Source organism: Idiotropiscis lumnitzeri, chromosome 5, assembly GCF_059441095.1.
Source record: "Idiotropiscis lumnitzeri isolate Australia: NSW breed Sydney's pygmy pipehorse chromosome 5, RoL_Ilum_1.0, whole genome shotgun sequence".
NCBI classification, from domain to species: Eukaryota; Metazoa; Chordata; class Actinopteri; order Syngnathiformes; family Syngnathidae; genus Idiotropiscis; species Idiotropiscis lumnitzeri.
The window spans coordinates 23613790-23632212 of record NC_142395.1 but is presented as its reverse complement, the minus strand read 5'-3'; the positions used below and the strand labels follow the sequence as shown (position 1 = coordinate 23632212).

Here is an 18423-nt window from a genome sequence, read left to right as displayed (position 1 = left end):
TCAATGACTCCAGATTTTTAGTGCTAAATCTTGTGGGAAAATAGAGATTTCTCTCTCAGCCATGCTCCATTGTTGCTGGTGAACAAACGAAGTGACCACAGCAGCCCGAGTCGCACAATGACAGACAGCTTATTCAGCGACTTCATCTGTCGCCATTCCCCAGGGACTCCACTCTGATCTTTTCCCAGAGCTCCATCTCTCTTGTTGACTTACTGATTCTAGATCTGCCCCTCCTCCTTTACTTTTACTCAAATTCAACTAATATCGACAGAACATGAAATGTTTATGTTCCGTACCGCACCGACAGCACCTCGACCTTCTGGCGAGTTGGTCAACATCGGCGGTGTTTCAATTTCTTTTTTTTTTTTTTTCCAAAGTGTTGTTTATTGTCATCTCTCCCTGGGGGATTAAAGTGGTTGTAAAGACAGAGTCATTCCTTCAGAGACACCAGCTTCCATCAGCGCCTTCTGGCCATTAGTGGTGCATCGTGGGAACAGCTTGGCAAGGGACAATGATTGGCTAGAACAATGAGGCTGCACAAGGCAACACAAAGGGCACGCCCACTGCATGATGGGAACGAGCAGTGGAGGAAGCAGATGTTGCCACAGAAGACACACAGGAGGGGAGAGAGAGAGAGAGAGAGAGAGAGAGAGAGAGGTAGAGAGCAACAGAGAGAGAGAGAAAACAGATGTCTATCTAGCGCTTAAGGTTCGTATTTGTATTTCTTAGTGAGGAGCAGGTGAGAAGAGACTCGTGTACCTGCCTGGTATCTGGATTGCGGTCATTTTTTAAAATTTTTTTTTATTAGGATATATTTTTATTATTTATTTATTATTTATTATTTTTATTATATATTTATTAGATAAGCTGATCGATGGATTTCCGGGCTATGTTAAGCCACCAGCCATCTTATATGCAGTTATGAATAAATTGACGACATTTATTTCCAAATGAAATGTCGTTTTTGTTATTTAATATCACTAAAAACTGGCCTAAAACACGCCAAAGAGATATTTATAAAAAATATGATGATGAATTTTGCCAGACACATTTATTAATCACTCAATTAGTTTGACTTGCAAGAATCTTGGGAAATGGGTGGTCTGCCATTTTTGTTTGTTGTTTGTGCAGGTACTAACCAGCAAACTAACTGAACAAAATCTCCTAAAAGAAGCAAATAAATTTATTTATTTTTTTTTTTATCTGATTTTATTTTATGTTCAACATTTCCAATGCATTGACCACAAATTAGACAAAATATGTATAATTTTTGCAGAATTTAACAATTTTTTTTTTGTTCTGTTTTGCATTCATAGGATGAATATGTCAGGGGTGCTGCTAAAATGATGGGCTCCTAGAATAATGAGTAAACATGACTACAATCATTTTACATGCATAATATTTATCGGCAACGCTTTGAATTCCTGCAATAGTACTTAATATGGGTTAAGTGTTGAAAAGAAGCCCTAAAAGTCCTGAACATTATGATGTCACAGTCAAATTGACCCTTGAACTTTAGGCTATACAATGCTATCACCTCATCATTTTACCATATCGAGTATTAATGTGAAATGCGGTCATAATCAGTGTATGAATTTGGCGGTTATGGCCAAAAACATGTTTTTTTGCCAGTCCACAGTGACTTTGACCTTTGGACTTTGACCACCGGCCACAGCCCCCGGGTCGAAATGGAGGTTAGTGTCACAGCTTAAAAAAAAAAAAAAAAAAAAAAAAAAAAAAGGGACCTCAAGGCCCTAATCTAGCCAGGCGGAGTGGGCGGAGTCAAGACTAAGTGGAGCGGTCGAGCCGTGACAAAAGTGGCGGTGCGATTTATGGCCATGGGGTTTGAGACGGAATATATTTGCTTTGTGAGAACATGTGCGCCAGCCAACACAGACACTTCAGTCACATGTGCGAAAAAGAGACAGACTAAAATATTGGGAAACACCTCTCAATGAAACAGTCTTGGGTTGGTGAGGACTAAAACGTGAGAAAAACGTGGAAATGATCGCCTCTTTCATAGTCTGTACTTGTGCAAATCCGCGGCAGAGACTCTACACACTTCCCTTTTTTCAGACAGAAATATATGTGAAATTATTAAAATATCAAAGTATTATGGTATGGCACAATACGTGTACACTGTAAATATCATGTATTGCACAGGTGTCAAACTTAAGGCTCGGGGACCAGATCCAGATTTTATGTTGCCTGCAAAAGCAAATCCTGTTTGATCAACTTTCATAATTCTTGTCAAAACCTGTCTGCCAACCAAAATTCCAAATTGTCATATTTAATAAACGATAACATTGAGCTATTGCAAGCATTTTTAGGGGTACCAAACCCCTTTTTACAGTGACTCGGACAATTCTTAAACTATTATCATTGATTTTTTTTTTTTTACTTTAAAGGTGAGGTGAATAGTAAACATTTTTATGGTTTCATAGTCATAACGGCCCATGGGAAAGCGTAAGTACAATGTCACAAAAATTAGGATGACGACAAAGACTTGATACACACGCAGACACTCACGCACACACACGCCGTCTTAGTGGCAGTCGTGTGAATCTTACTTTATACCTGATTATGTTATTGACACATCATGGAAATTTGGATATCCGTGACCTTGCAACGCCGTTGAATCTCAGAAAAAAAAAAAAAGAAAAACAGAGGCAGAACCCAGTGCACAACAGTTGAGTGTAAATGCAAGCAAACAACCCTCCAATTATTCCTGAATCTCATCGAGATTCTTTGTTTCTCGATTCACGGTTACAGCGTGAGGAGGGCTCTTTTAATGTTCCCTGCAGCACAAAGCAAGGTCACTTGAGTACAGTATGCTTGGGTTGGGTTGGTGTGGAAGAACGACATGAAAATACTTTGGGATGAACTACAAAAGAGATGGTGAGCCAAGCCCTCTATCGGGTCACGCATCTGTGACTTCTGACCTCATAAATGGACACACAAACTCTCTCGCAACATCTTGGAGAAAAACCTCCCAGATGAGATGAAGTCCAGATTTTCTTCCATTTTCACTCCCTGTAGTGGCCAGGTTATCCTGCTTTGTCCACGGAATGTGGCTCAATTTTATTCATTTTTTTCATTCCAAATAACGAAATTCAGTCGTTACGTGTCCGCCATTTGCATTTTTATTTTATTTTAAATGTACCCTACTCCTCAATATGCCCATTCATGACCAGCTAGACACCACGTTCACACAAAAAAATAATAATAAAAAAAAAAAAATGAACAGCTGATGGGAACAAATCCCCTTGTGTTTGCGACAGTGCCGCGAGGGAACAGTTGCCCCTTAAGTAAGTAAATTGGGTTGGCCAGGTCGGCTCCATTGAAAGAAGAGGTGCGGTCGTGATGGAGTAAAGTGTGCGCCGGGATGTTTCTGTGATTAGATGCTTGCGACCGTGTGTACGCTCTTTGTCTTCATCCGTGTGGTGTGTATGTGTGGGAATGGACTTAGAGTCTGACTCCTTGATTAATGGCTAGTGTGCGTATGTGTGAAAATGCTCCGGGTCCTGTTTCCATGCTAATGGGTCGCAGCAGATGGGAGAGAGGTGGTTGCACCAACAATGAACAAACACACCAGCAGCCTCACTACAGACGCTCCCGTTGGATGATTACAGGGCTCGACGTGACCATTCTCCACAATAGATGATGCGCATGTTGGGATAGGCTGAGAGCAAACCGTGGAGGGAACAATCTTATTTAGGAGGTAATACAGAAATCAGTTCACGCCTCCTCTCGTATACTTAATCTATTTTGTATATCGCTCAAGGGATCATTTTCATCAGCGTCGCAGGTGAGCTGAAGCCGACCCCAGATGACTTTGAGCGAGAGCCGACGCACACCCTGGTTCGGTTGCCAGCCAATCACAGGGCACATATAGACAAAAAAAAAAAAAAAGCCATTCATACTGATTCCTCAAGACAACTTAGATGATTCAATGACCCCATCGTGCAAGTTTTGTGGAATTGAGGAAGCCGAAGCAAAACATGCAAACTCCACACAGGAAGGCCAGAGCCCCGATTGAAACCTCGAACACAAGAAATGTGCTCACCACTCATACTAAATAAGCATCCACAAGATTAGGTACTCCTGAAAAATCAAATGAGAGCCTCTTGAAAAAAATATTGAAAATAAAATTAATAATAACGCTCAGTAACTATCACTGTCAAATAGATACTGTGCCACGTTAAAATTTGAATATAATATTTAAAAGTTTCAAGTTCATTCTGTGCTACTGTCTCGGGTCTCTTGTGTTTGTGTGTCATTGGGTTAGGGTTCAACCCTCTGAATAAGCACAAATACCTCCCTGATAACATGCAACTGATTAGAAGCGAGACTAGTGTGTGTGCGTGTGTGTGTGTGTACAGCTTGGTTGTGTTAACACTAAAGTAAACTGTGCCTGTTTCCTGCCAAGTTTGCTTTTTATTTTTCTCTCTTCCTTTACTTCATTGTCTCAATCAATGAAATGTGATAGTTTGGTTTTTATAGTCTCCTTAGTTCCTTTATTCAAAGAAATTACAAAATAATTTAACTCAGTTGGTCGATTGTAGCGACCTGAGGTTACCTTCAATTCAGAAACTACACACTTTATTGAATGCATTGTGTAGCTTTTTTTCTGTGTTTTTCTTTCAGTCGTAGCGGATGTCACTTAAAGCAAAAGACGCACTCACTCACGTCCCGAGGAATGCGGTTATAGTCACAGCGAGCAGGAAGTGGATTCCCAGAGACAGGAAGTAACTTCATGGAGAGAGGAAGTGTTTGCCTGCATCCGCCTTCTGTCTACTGGATGAGGAAGGAAGGAAGGAGTGGAGGGGGAGGGACAGTTAAAAGGGGAGTGAAATTATCTGGGTAGGAATAAGAGAAATTGAAAGAATGCACCGTTGCAGATGACTGTCGCAAAGGGGTCATTTCTTGGTTTTGTCCCGATAAGTGAACACTGGCAAGCGTTACGCCAGCATATGCAGACTTATTTGTTTAGGTGAATGCTGAAATGGCAAAATACAAATAGGGCCTCCAAACAAAAACGTCAATGAACTGTCGCAAAGTGTGCCGGGTTCGATAATTAGTACCTTGAGTGGAGCCAATCGCTTGACAGATGTTTTGCTGCACATGTACCGCCCAACCAAAATTGACATGTTGAATTCACAACAAATCTCTGTACTCTATATTAGACAGATGGGACTACTATTTGGAATCTGAGGAATGATTCCAATGAGACTCAAATGGTAACGATAAGTTCCTCTATCTGGATTTGCAAAAAAAAAAAACAATAAATCTTGCACTACTTAAAAGGTGTCAGCATTTATATCTTGAACACATTGCTCTTAAGTTTCTTTTTCATCTGCAATAGCTCTACTCAGAGTTGCATTTGTGTCATCTAAACCGCATTTAAACCCATTAAACATTCCGAAAGGGCTTCTAGCTAACCCCACACAAAACCGCTTCGCTACACTGTCCACGCTGCTTACATGGAAATTTGACATCCAGGCAGCGCTCGCAATCATACAAACTCCCCAGGGAGCGGGCTTGAGGTGAAATGTCAGGGGTCAACACAGTGTGTGTCGGTATCGGTTAGTAGTTTGAGGAAGTTTGAGGAGTTCACCGCAAGAGCAAAATGCCACACACACGCGCACATGCAGCACATTCAGGTGCGGATTTGTTCCAGGCAGGAACTCAAACTTGTATTTTACTGCCACAGGGAAAAGGAAGGTGAAAAATGTGCACTTGTGTATGTGTTTATGTGCAAATGTGCGTAGAGATGGAGATGACACTCGATGGACAGATGGTCCTTTTGTGACTCCTGACACCTGCCAGCTGCTGTTCTGCTCCTCCTCACCTCCTTTCTTCTTTTAACCTATCATCTCCTTCGCACCCTCAACATTCAATTCGCAGTTTTTTGTATTATTCTTTAAACCACTGTCCGGCACTAAAGGTATGTGGAAGGTATGTTTCGAACTGGAAGGAGGGAGAATCTGTGTCACGTTGAAAGAGTGAGCCAATAAAGCCTGCAGGTGTTACTGGATGAGGATTCAAAATTTTTTGATTGCTCTTATTTTACTGTTAAATGTGAACGGGAAAAAAATAACTTATTGACGAGCCATTTGTGGGTTCCGCGAAACAGCCAGTAAGCCCCGCCCCCTCCTCAATTGTGGTTCTGGGTTGGATCCCAGCAATTTTTTTTTTTCTAAATACAGTTAATTACTCTATTCTGGTCAAATGCTCCTCTATTGCAGGTGTAATTTCACTGTTGACCAATAGATGGTGACACATTACTAAGTTTAACAGTGTAAACAAAGAAGAATTAAAACACAAAATATTGTGAGACACGTTAATTCAGAAAGAGAAAAATGAGATTTGTTTGCTTGGTAAACTGTTGGTACAATACATTATTGCTCTTACTATCTGTCGATATATTATGTGCTTGCATTATTTTATTTTTTATTTTTTTACCTAAAAAACAATCTATGCGTCGTAAATGCTATAAAAACGTACTTAAGAAGTATTTAAACAGGCTATTTCTAGATTGTGATTTCACTTTTTGTGGGGTTGGTCTGTAACCGTACCGGATATGTTTGTGTCATCACACAGATGAAGAAACGCCAACATGAAAACTTTCACTAGGACATTGAAGCGATGCGCGCCTGTCACAGCTGCTTTAAGTGACCCTCTACCCTCCCGGGGGGAGAAGCAGTTGGAAAAGATGATGGAAACAGGAAGAGAAGGCTGCTGTGTGCGCGTCGCTTTCCCAGCTCGGCGACACGTGGGTTTCAAAGAATCCGAGGGAATTCCAGACTCATTCATACAGCCTGAGAAAACAATCGCGTCTGCTTTGCTGGGTGTCACTCTCGCCCCTCGCTGTCTCCATCCCGGACAGTGGCTGAGCGGGGACAGCTGGCTGGCAGTGTACATGTGGAGGTATCCAAGCTTTTATATGTGCATCGCTCTTTCTTTGTGTATGTGTGATCGTATGAGGTCATGGGTCAAGCGGCGGTTCACAGACAGCGGCGTTGTTCCCCTCCTAACAGGAAGGGAGGGCACTGTCCATATGCTGTCTTCACTCACACACACAAGTACACTCACATGTTCCAACAGGTACACACCAGTCTTCACCAGCGCACTGTCAGGGCAGTCAGATGTTGAGCGGGGTGAAATTCTGCACGGGAAATAATAGATGAATGGGAATGATTGCACATAATGATGGTTTTAAATGTTTCCTTACATTCTTGAAGAGGGGAACTTACAGGTCGGTTGACACAGATATTCAACGATGGCTGAAATGTGTATGCCAGACCAGTAGATGTCACTCTGTAACGAAACACAGCTTTTTATGTTTGTTTTTTTTCTCCAACAACGATCACGAATTTCTTCTTGTTTTCACATTCAAACTTTGAACAGTAAAAAGGGTGATTTCACCCAAATTATTTTTTCCCAAAGTCAGAATGCTCTGTGGAGTTACGCTCAGTCCCACAGGTCAGTCCTGTTGAAAATATCAACACATTTTTCATTTCATTTCAGGCCAGCGGTGAGAACAATTTCCTAATTGTGCCATCGGTATCCAAGCCTCCCCTCGATTTCCAACACTTCCGTTTTTGAACACTGCCTGATCGCTTTATTTGCTCAGTCGGCGAGGCTGGCGCTGGCTCGAAGACAGCTGCGATATCTTCATATTCCGACACAAGGCAAGGCAGCGGCAACAGAAGACAGCTGCGTTTTTTTTGTTTTTTATAACATGTTGCTACTGTTACTACTTTAAGCAGTTCCAAGGTGAGGGGGGGGGTAATCATATTGTATTAAAATGTTTTAAAAGTAGCGACAGTGGTGCCTTGAGATCAGAGTTTAATTTTGTCCGTGACCATGCTCATAACATAAGGGGGTGATGTGTGGCCCGGGACCAAGTAGCCCCGCGAACTGCTGGGCAGGGACCACTGTTGTAAAAATCAACCAACCAATATTTAAGCCTCTCCTGCACCTGCTCACTGATTCTTTGGGCAGATTGTTCTTCCGCTTCTTTGGAACTCTTCGTTTCATTGATCTCCTGAACATACGTCCTACTGCGTTTGGGTTCTGCTCTTACATATGACATTTTACTGACGTATTTGCTTTCCAGCAGTAGCCTTTTGTTGTTTTGTACTTCTGTTTGGACGAGTTCGATAGGATCCGATCAAACCAAAATTCTATTTAATGACCATATTTCCAAAACATATATGAGGCACAAACAAACCTGTTCATTTTTTAAATAAAATCGTACCTACAGTGAAGAAGGGTGGTGAGAGCATCATGTTTTGGGGCTTTTTTTCTTCATCTGGAACTGGAGCCTTAGACAAGGTGGATGGAATTACGAAACGTTTGAAATAGTAATCAGCGTCAGAACCGTCTTGCTTCAGATGGAAATCAAAAAAGAAATGTCAGGAAAAGCCAACTATACCATCAGAAATGCATTTGGGTTAATTAATGGCACTTGAGGTGTGTGCTTATTGTTCATTTCCATTTACAAGTTTGAATGTGATTACCTCAATGTGAATACAGCCACACTGGATTCTCTCATGCGCACTTCCAGGAATGTTTATATTGTTGAATATAAACCTTTCACCCTCCACCTGTGCCTATTAAAAACACACTTTCTGGTTTTCACACTGCTTCTCTTTTTAAATACAGCAGTTGCTTGTCTTGTACTGACACAATTACGATGCTCGAGGCGGGGAATTGCTATAGCCACACTGAAGGGAGACATATCTACCACACTATAAATAGAGACTGCCCCCTAGTGGCGTGAAGGAGAATATCTGTCAATTATTTTTTTTATGACGTTCCGAGTAAATTATTTTGTTCATCTATTGGAAATAAAAAATATTTTAAAAAAAGAATGGTGTCATAGCAGGGACATTCATGTAGACAATTTTTAAAAGCATATATTAGAAGGTAGCTCGCACAAAGCGGGGCAGCACAGCTACTCAGTGGCTAGCACTGACCAAACATGCAACAGAGTGTACAAAACTAATTTAAACAGTGTGTAAATGGGTAGCTGGAGGATATCAATTAAATATAAAAATGTAAAATGTAACTGAAGTGACACTGCCTACATCATTGTAGGTGATTGTACAGTTGAATAACAAAAATGTTCAAAATATTTTTTTTTTAATATTTTCAGTCACACTCATCCATTGTATACTGTACACTTGACTAATGAAAGAAAACAGTTCTTCTTGAGTTTCCAGTTGACCTCCAAGCATTTCTATATAACAGAGATTGATTCGTTCTTTATAATGTAATTAACACAGTTAGGAGTACTTGTCTCCCAATTACCCCAAGACGGGAGCACTTTGCTGAAGAAAAAACGCATAACTACATTTAGCATACTGAAGAGTTGTGTTTTTAATCATTAGTTTTTATCTTGTTCTCTGCCGGTTCATCAAAATATCACTTTACGTAAAACATGTCCAAGGAGCAAAAAAGGTTGGTGCTGTAACTTGTCCAATGGTGTGAATGGTTGGCTGTACACGCCCTCTACTGGTGATCACAAGGTCATGAATTGTTGTTCAATGAATTTTGTTAAGAAGAAGGTAATTTGTCATTGATGTTATACAAACACTTTTTAGACAAGGGTGGAAATTTGAAGTTCAGCGGGGATTCGGTGCCTTGTTGCACACTTCCACAATGACTTGCTGTAAGTTCTTGACGGATGCCGCCACCGGTTGGAAACTTTCCTGGAAGCTGCCCTTTCCCTCCCTGACCCAGGCCAGGAAGCCATCCAGCTGCTTCTGCACCTCCGCTTGCTCCTCAAGTTCAGCCTGCAGCGCGTGTCTAGCACAAATCTCGGCCTCCAGAGTACTTCGGAGGTCCGTCAAGGACGACTCCAGTCTGCGCATCTCCTAGACGTGGGGAAGTATGTTAGTTTAGAATGTGAAGTTATACAAACTTCAGTGGAGAATATATATATATATATATATATATATATATATATATATATATATATATATATATATATATATATATATACCCTCCGACTTTATTCATAAAAATTGTCGCCCAGGCCTCTCGCTTTCCACCTACTACTGGGGCATACGATTACAAGAGAGGAGGCAATACCTCTAATCCTATAACAATCATTGGCTGGCTGATTTACTACTTAAATATCAGATTACCTTGATATGGTCTTCTTATGGTGGTAAGTGTTTTGTCAAACCAATTTTTTTTTTAAATTGTCAACCGCCCGACCCAAGAATGGGCGTCCGGCCGGGCCGGACCGTTCCGCCCCAGCGACGGACTGCCCAGCTGGGCGTTCCCACTTTAAGTTCGTAAGTGTCAAATAAAAGAGGCCAGTTACCATTGTAATCAGGAATGCGAATGGCAACTGAGAAAATAGAAGAAACACGTGATGGGTTTTGATCGATGACTCGCCTGTGTGTCCGGAGGATGTTTCCTGTGACACTGGTCCTCCTTCAGCAGGACCTTAGACGGGATGGCAAAACAGCGGGTGACCAGCAGCTCCTCCATCCGCTCCGACAGCTGCTTGAAGCTCTCCTCCACAAACGCTTGCAGTTTGCGGCTACACTCTCTGGCCCGGTCGCTGAGCTGTTCTTCGGTTGCCGCGTCCGACTCACCTTTAGTGAGTTGTCTGACGCATACTTTCTGCACCACGTTCAAGATGTCGCACAGAGAGTCCAGGAAGCTACTGGAGAGACGAAACATGAACGTCTGCGGCGTGAAGCCGAAAAACTGCGACTCGTATAAGTGTAAAGACGACGTGGGGAGAATGTCAGCCTCCTCGCAAACCTCTTTTCTGACATCCATCTTTGTTTTTACTTTTCCCGCTTCGCCTTGGTCGTTTCTTGTTCTAGCTCATGTCGACAGTAGGTGGACATCTATATTTTCCTCTTCTGCAACCAAGCGACAACGAATGGTATTGCAACTGGAAGAGGATGCTCTACCGCAGTGGTTCTCAAACCTTTTTCACCAACTACCCTCAGCTCTTCAAGAACAACCATTGACTTGAAAATACTATATAAAAAACAGTTTTTCAAAACGTATCCATGTAGGAGGTATTGCACACCATATTTAAATAAAGATTGCTCCTAAATAAACGTAAGAAAATGAATGAAAATGTATTTAATTTAAAAGTCAAATACAACTGTACTTGTCCAGTGATTTGTGTACCACTAGATGTTTCCCATTCCAAGAATAGCGAAAATCTGGTATAATTGGCAGTCGCTCATCATAAATGCGTTGAAAACTTTATTTTAAACAAAAAAAAAATCATTTAAATACGCCGATAAACCTCAATAAATGTTTTCTACGAAAAACACTCATAAAAATGAATGAGTGAATGAATGAATGTGCAAATGCTGTAATTCCCAAAATGCCTTTCCTGTTAATGTCATACTTTCAGTCCGTTGCCGCCAAGATGCAAGTGTTATAAGATACACGAATGACGTAGGCGTCAGACACGCCCCCCGTTTTCCGGAAAAAGGGACATGCGCGGTTCTACCTCGTTCAATTTCCGTGCTCCTTTTCTCGGCTTGTCTCTTCGTAGCGGCTTTTCGCTTCCACACGTGTAACCTTTCCTATGTGAATCTCCCTCTCCTGGATCCACGTGTAAGTTCACCTTGTTGTCAGAATAATGTGTGCGATTGTATGTCATCATCAGCTTTTCCGTGCTTAGTGCGTAGCAGCTTGTATGACGGGGGGTAAAGATTCCGCTGTGGAACTTTAGCCGGCTCTTGTTAGCATCGCGATGTTAGCTAGCCGATGAGCATCTACTTTTTGTTGTGTTGCTAACGCTAGCTAGCTAGCAACCGTAAAACGGGCAAGATAGCCCTATAATGACTGACCCCAGAAATAATGGCCAGAAAATTTTGATTTTTGGAATCTGACCTTTATTTGTCTCTTTAACAAAATTAAAAAAAAAAAAGATAAAAAATATTTGTAAATATGATTTTATATTTGTATCACAAATGATACCACGGGCATTTTGTGCCATTCTGACGTTCAAATTGTATAACAAAAACATCAGTATTTTAGTTTGGAAAACTTCCACTTTTAACAGTAACTCTTTTGTTTTCTTATGAAATGTAGTAACCATGAAAGAAATGTGGCCTTTTCAACAACAAAGTTGGCCTCTTATGTCAAACGCCAATCTAAGTTTTCCTTTTATTCTGGACAACAGTAACCATGACAACAGCCGTACAGACAAAAATTAACATCAGCCTAAATGTTTTCAAATTGCTACTGTGACACTATGCCACCTAATTGGTGTAATCGATTAATTAAAAAAAATTGTATAATGCACAGTAATGAATAATAATTTATACTGTACCAAGAAAAAAACTCATATTGACAAATGAGCATTTACCACCAAGATCAGCTTTTTACCTGTAGTATCAAATTTGAACATACATTTTCTGCATGATTTTACTATATAATAATAAAGTGCAAAAAATTAAGTAATTATAACTTGCTTTGACAGATTAAGTTCTTGTGAATAAATGTCAGACGAAAAATAAAAAAAATCTCACAGTAAAAGCTTAAAAATTACTAGATTTTTTTTTACCTTGATTCAGCGAGTTGTGAATTCATTGAAAGAGGCCATCTTGGATTGCCCCTTGTACTGGGTCATAATTGTTGTAGTGAAAAAAATTGCCACCAGAGGGTAAAAGACAAGTATAAGATTGTACACAAGAAGGTTTTGAGAATTTTTTTTTTTACCATATGGTGATGCAAGAAGGCTCAGAAATTCTTGTATCAAATTTGATGTGTTTGGCAATATAGGGCTAAATGTGCTGGACCAGACCCGTGAAGCCAAATGAAATGTTTATTGCGCGCCGTCCTCCCTCCAGGTGTGAAGCCAGAGAAACCGGCAACCATGGGGGCTTATCTGTCGCAACCCAACACGACCAAGACCTCCTCCGATGGCGGCAACAGCACCATGAGCTACGGCTTCTCCGCTATGCAGGGCTGGCGGGTTTCCATGGAGGTGAGCCGAATGAAACAGGAACAGTCTAACATGCTTAATGGGGGACTTAAAGCTTAACGTTCGTTAATGACAGAAAAGTAATTAACTAGTCGTCATCAAAATTCACATGCATGTGTTTACTCATGCCCACTTCAACTTCTGAAAATATCAAAACGAAAACATTTAAAATTTTTACAGGCGTTCAATGTTTTCATCATTTACGTCTTTTGGTGTGAGGAAACTGCGATCAATGTTTATCAAAACTTATGTGGCTGTCTCGACAGATACCCACATCTAATTCTGAAAATATCAAAACGATCACACCAATATTTAGGCTTTTATGGACGTTAACGTCTTCCTCTCCACATGTGCTCGCTACAACTTAATGAGGAAATCGCTAAATGTCGATAAAATCCCAAATTTTGAGGTGATCATGCAGATATTTTCAGATATATGACGTGTGCATTGGTAGGGATGTGCAGATGAGTTTTGGTGACAATTCATGGCAGTTTTCTGATATTAAACAACGTTAACCTTTTTTTACCTGACCATTATTAAGCCTTTTAGATTGTCCATTTTTGATACAATCAATGTGACTTTAATAGATTACGCTCTCATTGCAAAATTCAAGTCCTGGTTAATGTTAATTTTGTGTGTCCGTGTGTGGAATAGGATGCTCACAATTGTATCCCCGAGTTTGACGAGGAGACCGCAATGTTTTCCGTGTATGATGGTCATGGGGGTAAGTTTTATTGAACACACTGTTCACAATCCAATGTTACAAACACTACAGTAGATTATTCAATGGCGTTACACACTAGGGCTGCCACAAGCGATTCTTTTATTTTGACAACGTCGTGATTAGTCGACAAATCTTGGCAACCCTATTACACACCAGTCACAATCATTTTATGTTAGACCACTGTTGTTTTTGCCCTGCTTCTTTCATCATTGCTGAGATTTTATGACCTTTTAGGAGAAGAGGTGGCTCTTTACTGCTCAAAGTACCTTCCTGATATAATAAAGGAACAGAAAACCTACAAAGATGGCAAACTACAGAAGGTTGGCCGTGTTTCTGAGACGTACATATTTCAGAACGGTGGCTCTTCACTTGACTTCGCTCATAGACATTGTTTGTGTGTGTTCTATCCAGGCACTGGAGGATGCCTTCTTGGCTATTGATTGTAGAATTACCACAGAGGACGTCATCAAGGAGCTGGTGCAGATCGCCGGTCGTCCGATTGAGGAGCCGCCCACTCAGAAAGTGGCGGACGAGGACGATGGTAAGTCTATCCTTAAATAAAATGGACGGGTTCAGCTCGCCGTTTCTTGGCGTACACTTTGCTTCTGACAAAATATCCCAATCTCTACTGTCTTTTCTGCTCTTTCCAGTGGACACAGAGGAGGCGGCGTTACTCCACGAGGAGGCCACTATGACCATCGAGGAACTGCTTGTGCGCTACAGACAGAATAAGAACGCTAACAAGCAAGCCACTGCTACCAAGTAAGCTCAATGTCTTTGTCTTCTGAAAATTCAATTGATCACCTGGCTTAATCTCATTGGCAGTGAAATAATTTCCTCATGCTCTCGTTAACAGCACCACCGCGAAGAAGGCATCGGGCCAGTCTCCGGAGGCCTCTGGACCCAAGGGGGAATGTGAAGAAGGACCAAAGAAGGAGGAGACAGTGAACGGAGAGGTGGAAGAGGAAAGCAACGGAACGGAGAAGGACGGTGACGGAGCGGAATGCGGGGCCAAGCTGCGGGCGTGCCGCAGAACCATTAGCGATGAAGGCTGCGGCTCAGGTAGGATCGCTTGATCCTGGTTGTCGCTTTGTGTCTCCTTTAAATGAAGTTTCGGGCTTGAGGACTTTAATGCTTGTTGCACCCCCACAGTAGCAGAGTGCGACGGCTCGGGAGGTTCCAATGGAGAAGAGAAGGGCGCTAAAGCTGGGGTGGACGCAGGCCCCTCATGTTCGTCGTCCTCCAAAACGGAAGGCGATTCCAAGTCGAGATTCTTTGATGACAGTGAGTCTGAAGCGGAGGGTGAAGACGAGGAGGAGGAAGAGGAGGGCAGTGATGAAGAGGTGAGGGAAGAAAGTCCAATTTTGGGGTTTGTCAAAACAGCGTAAGCGCATGCTGATGTTGTCCTTGCTCAGGATGGCAGTGAAGAGGGGGAGGAGGCTGACAGTAGTGAGCTGGAAGAGGAGGATACCGAAGAGGGGGAGGAAGACTCTGAGGATGAAGATGAGGAGGAAATGAGTCTACCTGGGATGAACGGCAAGGAGGAGGTGTGTACCTGGAGAAGATTTCAATTTGACATGAATTTCTTCATCTTTTTAAAAAAAATTTTTTATTTAAGTTTGACACCTTTGATCTCCTTTGTCAGTCTAATATTTCCCAAATAGTGTTTCATAATAGACCCCACTAAGCCTCAACTGGAGAAGCAAAATAGAATTGACAATGAAAAAGAAATACAATTATAATCTAGCGAGTTTTGTGAAGTGTGGAAAGTTTGTCACCGAAATGCACAAATGCAATCACTAAATTGGACGATCACTGGCAACTGCTTGTCAAAATTACTGCCCGTTTCCTCCTTTTTACTTTTATAATACAGATCGGCGACGAGGGCAATCCACTTTTCCCCTTGAGAATGTGGTTTGTGGTTAAAAAAAAGAGGAACCTCAAAAGGTTGTTTTTTGATTGCAACACAAGGTGCGAGGGTCAGTCGGCGGGTGTTTGAGTTCAAGTCACCGGCTATAATTTGTCGGTCAGTCGGGTTCGTGTGGTGTGGGCTTCAATGTCCACTTCTAGAGCACGTGTTGAAAAATGTACCTCAATGAATGTCAAGGTTTGAGGTGTTGAATGTCCTTGTAGTTCAGTAAACTGCTTTTATAATGTTAATTAAGCGCTTGTGTTTTTCTGGATTACAGCCTGGCTCAGACAGCGGCACCACTGCCGTCGTGGCTCTGATCCGAGGCAAGCAGCTGATTGTGGCCAACGCTGGAGACTCCCGCTGTGTGGTCTCCGAGCGAGGTAACGATCCCATGTTTTTGTTAGTGTCACGTCAAACTTTCGTGTTTCTTGTGTTTCAATTGATGTGTGAGGAACTGGATTTGGTCTGAATTTTGAGTATGGAATAGAACACACCCTCTGGTTTTGCCACAGGGAAAGCTGTGGACATGTCTTATGACCACAAGCCTGAGGATGAGCTGGAGTTGTCTCGCATTAAAAAGGCCGGAGGCGAAGTGACCATGGACGGACGAGTCAACGGCGGACTTAACCTCTCCAGGGCCATTGGTGTGTATGCACATAGTGGTCAATTTACCCAAAATCAACAACTGTACATCTGACACCAATACTAATTTTAAGCAAAAATACTTTGCTAGTGTGCTGATTAAAAAAAAAAAAAAAAAAAATCTAAATTCAATTGTCTTTGTAAAACTTTTTTTTTCCATTTATTTTCTTTTATTTAAAAGCGACAATGCGTGGGTGACACAATGTTAAAAAAACAAAACAACAAAGAGATTAATCAAAAATAATCAGTGCATAATGTTTTTGTTTTTCTCCGTCCTCCCTGATCTTAGGTGATCATTTATACAAGAGGAACAAGGTTCTGCCCCCGGAGGAGCAGATGATTTCAGCCATGCCCGACGTGAAAGTTCTGACCCTCAACGATGACCACGACTTCATGGTCATTGCCTGCGACGGCATCTGGTGGGACGCTTTAGCTTTTGGAATGATCGCTGCTGAATCGTTTCCTCACATTGCTACAGTCGTTACTTTTCACCTGCAACTGAGCCTCGTTTTTTTTTTTTTTTTTTTCCATATGTATGTGCAGGAATGTGTTAAGCAGTCAGGAGGTGGTCGACTTCATCAGCGAGAGGATCAAACCAGACCAGAGCGGCGGCGCCAGACCTCTGTCGGCCATCGTGGAGGAGGTGACTAAAACGCATCACAAAAGCACACATGCACACAACCAAATCCTAGTCAATAATAATAATTTTATATATAATTTGTTGTGCCCTGCTCTACTGTAGCCTCCATCTTTTCCCCGACCACCCACCTTCTAAATAACCACCAGCATGATTTTTGTTTCCGTCATCAGCTTTTGGACCATTGTTTGGCCCCAGACACATCTGGAGACGGGACAGGATGCGACAACATGACCTGCATGATCGTCACTTTCCGACCACACCCCTGCCTCGCTCAGACCCTGTCAGATGACACGAAGAAGAGGAAGCACCCGGAGGAAGAGGAGAAGGCAGTGGAGGGTGGAGCCGAGCCGGAAAACAACGGGAATGACAGCAAAAAGCCCAAAAGTGACCAAAGCTAAGGAGGAACCTTTGGGTGCGCGGAGCAGCTGGTCACCAGAACTCAAGTCCTGACCTCACACGATGCTCACTTCACCATGAAACAGAGAGTTTTCTGTTTTTGGTGGATCCTCACTTTAAACTCACACCTTTCAGTTGTTTCTGTTTATAATAACCCCTCGACCCCGTCACCCCCGGCCATTCGCTGGCATCTAGAGCAGCTCGTCATTTCCCAAGCTCCATTTGTACCACGCTTTGGTTAATTCCTGACTTTTTCAGAACCACCCCGCCTTTTCTCTGCCTGGCTTTTTGCACACTTTAGTTTTCATGAGAGTTTCTGTTCACAACTTAAATTTTGCCCAACACCTGCACGATGCTACTACTCGGGTGTTATGAAGCAGTCGACGCCTCTGCCAAGTGCCATAAAAGTTGTGATTTGTACCTCATTGTCTTTTTGACCGTCTGGAGGCAGAGCGCAGAGGCCATGTATGCTGTCACGGACAGTGATGAGACCATGTATGTGTTTTTGAGTTTAGTGCTGCATTGGATGAATTTTTTTCAGTTTATGTTAACATTACTATGGCGCTGCCCCCCTTGTTTTTTTTCTTCTTTCCTACATGTCTTCAACGTTGAAATGAATTTCTGGAAGCAAAAAAATATTTTTTATCTCCCAAAACTTCAAACGTCCACCCAGAGCCATTCATTATCACAATTTCAATATAATTTTTTTAGATTAGGATTTGTTCAAAGTAAAGGGCAATTTGTACCTGAATAGTGGTATCGCTAAGATCTTTGTGATTTGTGGCGCAAGATGGCAAGTTTGTTTTTGAGTGGTACGATTTTAATTCAAGACTTTCAAGTTTTTGATGGATCTTTTTCTCCCTCTCCACCACTCAACTTATTGTGACTGTAAATTGGGGTCTCACATGCTTAGTTTTCCCTCCTGTACATAGTACCCCCGCCTCTCTCCAGTCCTTGTTCGTCAAGATGAAAATCACTTCAATCATTTCTTTGTAATTGTACGTCAGTGAAACATTTTTGGTGCATTCTCTTTTGACACCAGTATGTAAGTACATTCAAATAAATTTTTTTAAATAAGCAAAATAGTTTACAGTGTTTCATAACTAATGTATGATATCTAATATTAT

General features: G+C 41.8%; 2 protein-coding genes across 3 annotated transcripts; one reads left to right on the top strand and one right to left on the bottom strand.

The window, feature by feature from the left end:
• Window positions 1-9629: 9629 nt before the first annotated feature.
• mis12 (MIS12 kinetochore complex component) lies at window positions 9630-10872 on the bottom strand. Its single transcript, XM_088296491.1, has 2 exons — window positions 10414-10872; window positions 9630-9884 (listed from the first exon to the last, which is right to left on the bottom strand). Exons 1-2 carry the CDS (start codon window positions 10804-10806, stop codon window positions 9633-9635), a joined length of 645 nt encoding a protein of 214 aa, XP_088152617.1. The 5' UTR covers window positions 10807-10872; the 3' UTR covers window positions 9630-9632.
• Window positions 10873-11472: 600 nt separating this feature from the next.
• ppm1g (protein phosphatase, Mg2+/Mn2+ dependent, 1G) lies at window positions 11473-18379 on the top strand. Of its 2 annotated transcripts, none has more exons than XM_088297240.1 (14): window positions 11473-11607; window positions 12849-12985; window positions 13637-13706; window positions 13941-14026; window positions 14118-14247; window positions 14357-14468; window positions 14563-14768; window positions 14862-15049; window positions 15122-15253; window positions 15896-15998; window positions 16131-16262; window positions 16550-16679; window positions 16804-16903; window positions 17071-18379. In XM_088297240.1, the coding sequence occupies exons 2-14, from the start codon at window positions 12875-12877 to the stop codon at window positions 17296-17298; spliced, it is 1728 nt and encodes a 575-aa protein (XP_088153366.1). In that variant the 5' UTR covers window positions 11473-11607; window positions 12849-12874; the 3' UTR covers window positions 17299-18379. The 2 variants fall into 2 exon arrangements, with proteins under 2 accessions (XP_088153366.1, XP_088153365.1); XM_088297239.1 differs by having other exon boundaries at window positions 14859-15049.
• Window positions 18380-18423: the final 44 nt, after the last annotated feature.

What these genes read in the sequence shown, in the direction of transcription:
- ppm1g (XM_088297239.1), top strand. Translation starts at nt 12,875, where the DNA reads ATGGGGGCTTATCTGTCGCAACCCAACACGACCAAGACCTCCTCCGAT. An exon ending in CGATGAAGGCTGCGGCTCAG is followed by an intron (nt 14,769 to 14,858) that starts GTAGGATCGCTT and finishes GCACCCCCACAG; the next exon opens with TAGCAGAGTGCGACGGCTCG. An exon ending in ATTGCCTGCGACGGCATCTG is followed by an intron (nt 16,680 to 16,803) that starts GTGGGACGCTTT and finishes ATGTATGTGCAG; the next exon opens with GAATGTGTTAAGCAGTCAGG.
- mis12 (XM_088296491.1), bottom strand. Translation starts at nt 10,806, where the DNA reads ATGGATGTCAGAAAAGAGGTTTGCGAGGAGGCTGACATTCTCCCCACG. An exon ending in AACATCCTCCGGACACACAG is followed by an intron (nt 9,885 to 10,413) that starts GCGAGTCATCGA and finishes CCCCACGTCTAG; the next exon opens with GAGATGCGCAGACTGGAGTC.